Raw genomic sequence first — 8,967 nt, 5'->3', positions numbered from 1 at the left:
TTTTTCGATCAACTTGTTGGCCCTTACTCTAGAGTATGAGAAATACTCTTCATAGAGAAATTATATTTTATTGATGATTTATATTATTACCACTATATTCTATAGTTAACTCTAAAACTCTTTAACTTAATTAACGATAATGAAAGACAAGTACTTACATTTCGATAATGTTTCAACCTTTTAAGTAAAATGTCTCCTTTTAATAAATATTCATTTAAACGGTGTACTTCTTTTTCATACTATAAACAAAAAAATAGAAATTTTTAGAAATATTTATTAACTGAATTCAAATGGTATGTGTTAATTCTACATAATTTTAATATGAATAGTTTATTTAATACTAAATAGTTGGATTCACAATATATACCCTACCCTATTTCATCTAAAAATGAACTGATTTCGTGCACATAGATGGAACCACCGATTATTGCTGACCCCCAGGCTATAGTTATGCGTTTTGTAATTAGCAGACAGTTATTGCTAGCCGTCGTATTGTGGTGGGAATGCACAAACCAAACACATTTTGGTTGGCCAAGTGGTTCAGTTTTAGATGGAATAAGGTATTATAGTTAATTATATTTATATGGTACTTTTCGAGTATCCCGAATTTTCCTGACTACCGGCTGATGCCACGACTACCACTGGTCTAGTTCCGTTATCTAGACTACATACATATGTAGACGTCTGCTGTCTTCAGTCAATCGAGAATATTTAACCAACCAAATAACTATGATTTAATAATTATTACCAACCCTGCTATTAACAAAATTATGAGAATCGTTTTTTAACCCTGTGTTCACAAATAAATCCATGCCTATGGCCTAATTTAGGTGGTGTTGCATAGCAAATTGAGGGATATTTTCATTTAAATATCCAAGCGAGTGAGTGGCAGAGCTGGCCTCTAATCTTTGGACAATTATTTGGTTAAATTCATGTGGTGTCATGAGCACGATAATCCATTTATAAGTGTTTTAAATTGCATGGCTGAACATTTTCCTCCTCAAGTTAGTAATTAATTAAAAATTTTATTTTTAGTTTTTGTAATAGTTTTAATATTTTTTTATTGGTTTTTTTTTAATTATATACTATAAAGAAAGGTAATCGCGATCATGTGATGATAAAATTATACTATAATATACATTTAACATTATATTAATTATATAAATGACAAATAAATGTTGGTCGAGACTTTGAGGAGGTAATCAAGATAATCGAAAAGTACCTATTATATAATATTATACACCAATCATTAATGTTGTAAAATATAAAATAAAAATTGATTTAACACACATTATAAGTTTATTATTTATAATATGTCAGCTGTAATTTAATGCTTATTTAGGTATCTAATAAAAATTAATATATAAGTTGAAATATAAAATAAAAAGTATCAATTATTTAACTATATAACTGCTACAGTTCATTTTATTTGAAATTTGAAATTTTATACTATGAAATTAGGAATGGGACGGTTCTGGTTCTCGGTTCTTACATAAATTTTTAACAGCATCGATTCTTTTTTTCTTGGTTCACACCGTTTGATGATACTGTGATCAGTTGATAACTGATAATACAATTGATTACTTATATAATATTTATTAATTATTTCTATGTTTGTAATGAACTGAATACTGTAATAAAATATTGTTATAAATTTAAATTATTTTAATGAATAACAATTTAAATTATTTATAAATTATAGTATTAAACAATGTATTATTTACTATTCTTAATTTTAAGTTTTTTTTTTAAAGAAAAACTACTGGTATTGAGAACAGAGGGGGAATATTTTGGAACTGGACAAGAACTGGAACCAATAATTTTTTTAAGAACCGGCCCATCCATAAATGAAATGTTTACATAATTTATCTAATTACACAAAAACATAAAATAAGTATAAATACAATAATCAAATTAAATATTATTGAAAACTATATATATATATACAGGATGCGGGCATAAGTCGGTTCCCCAATTAACACAACAAATTAAATATGTATATTGTATATAGATTTATTAGATATTATAATAATAAATTAATTATTAATAACAATAATAAGCAGTTTTGCGATAACTAAACAGCGGGAACCGACTTATGCCGCACCCTGTATATAAAAAAAAAAAAAAATAGGTAGGTAAATGAGTACTGCTTTGCTGTACATTAAGTGTCAAGTGAGTCATTGTTAAATGAATTTTAATTAATTTTTCAACATTGATTAAATTTAAATTTAATGATATATCAATGTATTAGAAAACCCATTCTGAGTAGAAATGGTCTATTAGCCTATATCACCAAGTGGTTATATTTTGATATAGCTATTTAAGTCTTTTTGTTCATTTTTAGAGTTAATAAGTAGATACAGGGCCGGATTAAGGTTTTTGCCATCACTTAGGCTTAAATAAATTTACCACCTAATTTACAGAGGTAAAATTTGCTATTTCATTTTGACCGATAAAATTTGCCACCCTAAAATAGCCTAAGCAGTAATACGACCCTGGGTAGATATAATTCTTTCTGAAATTTATTGTATTTATTACATTACTAATATTAAATTTTTATAACAATACAGTCAAGTCTCAATAACTCAATATTTTTTATTGTTCCTATGGAATTCCTATACACTAAATGCAATATTAGTAACTTACAGAATACTTAAGTCGAATTAATTTTTACCTCTCTTGAAATTCAAGTTTTTGAGACTCGACTGTATATTTATACAAATAAAACTAATTTAATTTTACACATGATTAAGAAGCACATATTTTATAAATATTTTGAGAAAATATTGATATATATATATATTGGTTCATTCAACTTTCTGTGTTTTACTATCACGCATAACTGATTTTTCCCTTTACAATGAATTTGTGACATTAATTAGTATTAATAAACTATTATACAAGAATTATGATATAAAATTTTAAATAAATAAATGCTCTTGATCCTTACATATTTTTCCAAATGTTTAATATCATGATTTCGATCATGTTCAACAGCACAAATTGAACACATTTGCCGTTCACATGTAATACAAATAAAATCAATTGATTTCAAATGAAGATCACATTTGAATGCTTTGAGAAATTCAAGGTGTGTGGTATCTAGTTTTTTTAAATCATGCTGTGACATTATTTGATTCTCTATATTATGAAACTACAAAATTGATAAACATTATAATATATTTAAAATTTATGTTTAAGTTGTAAATAATTACCTCTTCAGAACAATCTTCACAATATATTTCATTGCATTGTTGACAAAAGACAGATGCATATTTTTGACAAGTTTGACAATTTTCTAAAATGATTATTGTAAAATAAATGTAATATATAAATATATTTAGAAAAAATCAAATTAATAATAACTAACCTTTAGTTTTAATTAAAGACTCTGGTGATAAATTTTTCATCCTTAAATTAGAAATATCTTGATATATTTTGAGCTTTTTGTTATATGATAAGTACCATACTTTGCCAACTATAAAATAGTGTATTGGTATGTTCGATAATTCTTCATCACATTTAATCCTATAAATTATAATACAGTAAGCTCTCAATTATCTATGGTACTCCATGGAACCAAGTCATAACATATACAAATTATGTATATATATGATAACAATATTATAGATGCATAAAAATATATAAATAAACAAAAATAATAAATACATATTAATCATAATAATCTAATAATTTAATGTTAATAAATCATGTTGAAAGAATTATGTTAATTTTAGACTTATTTTGAATTGTCCACAATTACTTAAATCACCCAATTCCATGAAATTTAAGTTGAAACTAACTATAAAATAATTTGGCATTGAATAATATTAAAAATATTTCATACATGCTATCAGTTCGACAAAATTCACAAATAACTTGTTTATTCTTCCTGTACATGTACTTAATACAACTTCTGCACATATCATGTCCACATGCTAACAACATTGGAACTTTGGATCCATTTACATCTATAATAAAGAACAAATATAGCTATTATATTTTATAGTTTTTGTACAACTTCAACTATAACGTGATTGTTTAAATAAGAAACTATTAAAATAAAACCCAAAATTAATTGAACAGAAATAACTTCTAAATTATTATTATTAAAAATTTTTGGACAATATATGAATCAGAATACTTAATGCCAAGTAATTTTCTGGCTTTGAGAACCTCTTTATGATATAACAGTGGCGTATTTACGGGAGGGGGGATATGGGGGATAGATCCCCCCTTGGTATTTTTTTTACTAGTAAGTTTAATAACGTTGGTAAATGTACCCCCCTCAAATTATGTTTTCCAACTTATATCCCCCCCCCTGGACAAAATCCTAAATACGCCACTGTGATATAATAGTACCTTTATTTTTATAATATTCATTAAAGCTATAATAAAATCATCAAATTATAAAAATGATTATAAGTACCTAGACCTAAGAGCTCAAGACCATACTACTGCTACAAAATTATCTGAATATGCTTTATCAATACTATTATTATAGATGTTAATAAGTCCTATCTCTAATCATCACCCAACTGGAAAAACTAGAAAAGAATTTATTTTATTTTTACAACCATAATGGTACGATTATTCAATTAAAGAAATTAGCTTAAGTAGTGGCGTCACAAACATTTTCTTTACAGGGGCAAACATTGAAATTACCCACCAACCTGCCCACACGGCACACATAAAAAAACCTGCCGATATACCTATATATTAACATTAAAAATAATACATTATAATATTTATAGATTATAATAATAGTGAAATACAAAAATATTGTTACGATCTAACAAAATTACCCATCCACCTAAAATTGTTTGGGGCAATTGCCACAAAAAAATAAGCTCGTAACGCCACTAAGCTTTAGTAATAATGTTGAAAAATGATAACGAGATGAGATATTAAAATAAAAAGATTTACCTAAAACAAATATTTTATTAGATCCACTTATTTCTAATTTTACTAACCTACACAAATATTTATTTATATAGTTTAAATTAAAAAAACTCTACATTTTACATATACAAAATATATGATAATAATTCTAATTGTTTGAAAAAAAAAGTTAATAAAACATATGTGTACATCATACAACCTATGTTAAAAACTATCTCTTAAGTATATAGATAGGTATTTTAAGTATGTACATACAACTATAATACAACTACCTACTGTAATAGGTAACAGTAATAAGTAACAAGTAAACTAGACAATAACTATGTTATAATTTATTTTATAAACATACTTAGGTATCTAACTTTAAATTATAACAAATAAATTGTTAAATAATAATTACCTCCAATATGATAATTTGTAGAGCATCGAGAACAACAAGGAATCTTATTAGAACGATTCATGGTGTTAGATAAATATTACAGCTTTGGACGGTGACTGAAAAAACACATGAAATTGAAACCAAAATTTGAATCTTCAAGTTTTAACATAGGTACCTTTAACAATAATCACGATTCACGTAAATAGAAATTACTAATTACATTATTTAACTTTGAGAGTTTAAAAGTTATCAGTTAAAATGTCACTATTATATTATAATAGACAATAACCGTACAAAACTAAAACTGTTAAAAGTAAACAAGACATAACTGGAGTCAACTTACTCAACCATTAGCCATTGAACACAAAATAAGCAATAATACACCAATCATGGGAAAATGAATAAAAATAGAATAATTTTTACCCAAAGATTGTTGTTACCGGTTAATTGATGTTTGATATTTGATACTATAACCATTCTGAACGATAAAACCACAATAAAACTGAAAGGATATTATAAATCAAAATTATATTTGAAAGCATGTTTACCGTTTATCGTTTGGTGATAATATTAATATACTGTTATCTCGGACTTATCGTTCTGTGAATAACATAAACAAGTGATAAAAATATTAACAATTTTAATGTTCTAATGTTTCTATGTTTTCTTTAAGTTCTACGATTATTTCTTTTTGAATTATAACAAACTAAAGAAATCAATTTTGTCAACATTCGTCTAATTTTAGAATTCAAGCAGAGCAGTGGCGTATTTACTGGGAAACCGTGGGTTATCAACAGAGGCCCCCCATTGGGCGCATTGGCTCCATAAATACCTATCTATATAAACGTCTAATATTATGTATATTAATTTAATAATATAGGTACTGTTCTATTGTTACCATATAAAATGTTATTTTTTTACGTAGGTATTCGTGAAAAAATATTATCATAATTTGTTATGCATGATTACCACTTGCCAGTTAAAAAAACAATAAAGCTCCTTAATCCTTTTCCTTTTATTAATTTATATCTCATACCATAAGGTTTACATTGTAGGTAAGTTGTATGATAAATTTATGTTTTGTAAACATTGCAATATTGATGCTGAGCAAAATGCAATATGCATTTAATTTTATATTTTAAAATGTATTCTACATTTCTAAATTACCTATTCGAAGTTTATTATTTTAAGTCAATGGCGTTAGGAAAAAATTAACTTGATATACTGCATATTGCTTTTTTCTACACCTTCCTAAATGCCTTTTTATTTTCTCATGCTTTTATTTTATTTTATTTTTTTAAAACATATAAAACCAACAAAATGTCTCAATTATACTAAAAAATTCTTTAAAAATGAAAAAATTTCGAAATAATGTTTTAGTTTTGAAGCAACTGTTACATTAAACGAATTTTGTACACGAAAAGCTTTGCCAAAGATCAACTAAAAAGATTCACTTTGTACTGAAATCAAAACTTAGCCCTAGTTATTACTCTCCTAATATTCTGCTCTCCTTGAAATAAAGAAAATACCTACTAAATTCTAGACAGAGGTAAGTACCTTTGTAAATTTTAGTACCACTTTTATAACAGAACATTTCCAATATTTTGACATTTTCAAATTTTTTACAGAAATATGTTATTTGTATCTAAATACACACTATGTGGTGTGAAAACAAAAAATATCTACGTGTTTCTATATTCTATAGTAACAGTAGGTACCTACCTATGTGTATCTTTATTTCATTTATTTCGAAAAGGGAACATAATAAGTTACACAAAATAATGTAATAAGTAATAACGCAAAAATAAAACAAAAATAACAATAATAAAATAAATAAAAATGGGTAAAAAAATATAAAGTACGTGTATGGTACGTTTAATAAATTTATTGTGCGGCCAAACACAAGGGACACAACTACACAAGCCTTGAATGAATGCCGGAATCTATGGGACTCTTCCCTACACTTATAAGTGCTGTAGAAGTGTAGAATATAGTGTCACCTATCAGATATAATTATTAAATTATTTAAATTTGCGTTGTTAGGTACTTTCCTCCTGATCGCCGGAGGGTTCTCGAGGTCGTAATTCGAGAATGACATCGTAGTAATAAAATATTAATAATTAAACTGTAAAAATTAATATATGTAGATAATATAATACGCATGCACCTTACTTTATTCAAAGCTGTGTTTGATTGCGCAGATGACTCAATAAGATTTTAAAGGTTTTAGAATTTAGACACTCAAATCTAAATAAATACAAAATTGTAATATTTTCGTTAAAAATAAAAGGCCCAGTTGTCGCTTGCAGAATCCTGTGTGTAAGTGTGTTAGAATGGGTTGATGATCACTGGTCGTGCTCTTGTTAGTGTGGATGATGCTTACGCACTTCTTCGTTTGATGGGTGCTCACTGCTCATGAGCTCATGCACTGATGAGTGATGAGAGGTGACCGACTTGGTCTAGCCGTCCAGAGTCACGGGTGGCTCCATAAAAAGTCTCTGTGTTTCTAAAGAAATTGGTCTTTTCCTTAGCGACGAAGATCCTCATTAGGACTTTCTTGTCTCTGGTGTCACACGAAATAGGTCACACTTACCTATTGAGCCACATAATCACAACTATACGTATAAGTTTCCACGTGACCAAATAATGTAAATAGTTCCTTTCATCAGTGATTTAAGATGTTTATTGGGTTTTATTGGTTATCTGCATGCGACAAATTGACCGTTATTTATTTTATTGAATAAATTAGCAATTTACAACCATAATATGAAAGCATATCATTAACCAAAAAGTTTTTTGTCCTTTCTGTAAAATTTGAATTTCGACGTATATGTATTAGGTATACGTAATTATTACGTAGGTGTATATTATAATATATATACGTAATTATTACGTATATATTATAATATATTGAAATAATTGTTTAAAGCGTAATTCGTATAAGTGTAGTTAAGCACGACCCACCTCATAATGTGTATATAGAATCGACGATGAATCAATTATTATTGTCGATAGGTATAGCTATATATGAAATGTGACAACATCTTGGTGCTTTGAACGGTCTTGTGGGGTTTGAAGTATAGATCACTACGTTCTAACTACGACTAACATACTTAATTTTGAGACTCGAAAGTTATCATAGGTTAAAACTTAAAATGCATCCAATAAGAATAATAACCTGCAATAGAAAAGTAGTGTAGTAAAGTCAGTAGCGTGCGGATTGGCTGTATGATGCGAAAACCCACAGAATACCATGCCCATTTTTGTTTATTTAATCATTATTATTGTTATTGTTATTCATTTAGCGACTTTGTTATATTATTATATAATTTATTTCCCGAGTGTAAGAATAATGATATAAATGTTTAGAAAAAAAAATGTTTTTATTATCTATAAGTAGATTTTTGAGAATTTATAAACACCTTAAATTATTATTATTTTGCGTAGCCATAGGTATAAGCCATAAGGTATATGTACACTTTATAAAATGTTATGATAAAAATAACTATAAGACGACTAGACACGATTTAAAACAGCTCCGCAATTTGCAAACCACTATCCTCGGGGGCAGAGCACGCGGGTCGCAGGTGACAGCTAGTATAATATTTAACATATCTCCATAGTAGAATTTATGTTTATATACTAAACATTAAAGAGGTATAGAATAGGGGAGGCCAAACGGTCGA

At 27.1% G+C, this 8,967-nt stretch overlaps 1 protein-coding gene across 1 annotated transcript in view; it reads right to left on the bottom strand.

The window, feature by feature from the left end:
• LOC114121050 (uncharacterized) overlaps window positions 1-5,808 on the bottom strand; it is a 54,031-nt gene extending 48,223 nt beyond the window's left edge. The window contains 7 exon segments of the mRNA XM_050201480.1: window positions 159-239; window positions 2,951-3,154; window positions 3,216-3,298; window positions 3,371-3,528; window positions 3,848-3,971; window positions 5,303-5,456; window positions 5,625-5,808. Of these exon segments, the coding sequence (XP_050057437.1) occupies window positions 159-239; window positions 2,951-3,154; window positions 3,216-3,298; window positions 3,371-3,528; window positions 3,848-3,971; window positions 5,303-5,363 (711 nt within the window). The 5' untranslated portion in view covers window positions 5,364-5,456; window positions 5,625-5,808.
• Window positions 5,809-8,967: the final 3,159 nt, after the last annotated feature.

Source organism: Aphis gossypii, chromosome 2 (genome assembly GCF_020184175.1).
Source record: "Aphis gossypii isolate Hap1 chromosome 2, ASM2018417v2, whole genome shotgun sequence".
Lineage (NCBI taxonomy): Eukaryota > Metazoa > Arthropoda > Insecta > Hemiptera > Aphididae > Aphis > Aphis gossypii.
Note: the sequence above shows the minus strand (reverse complement) of the source record. Positions and strands in the feature narration are given on the sequence as shown.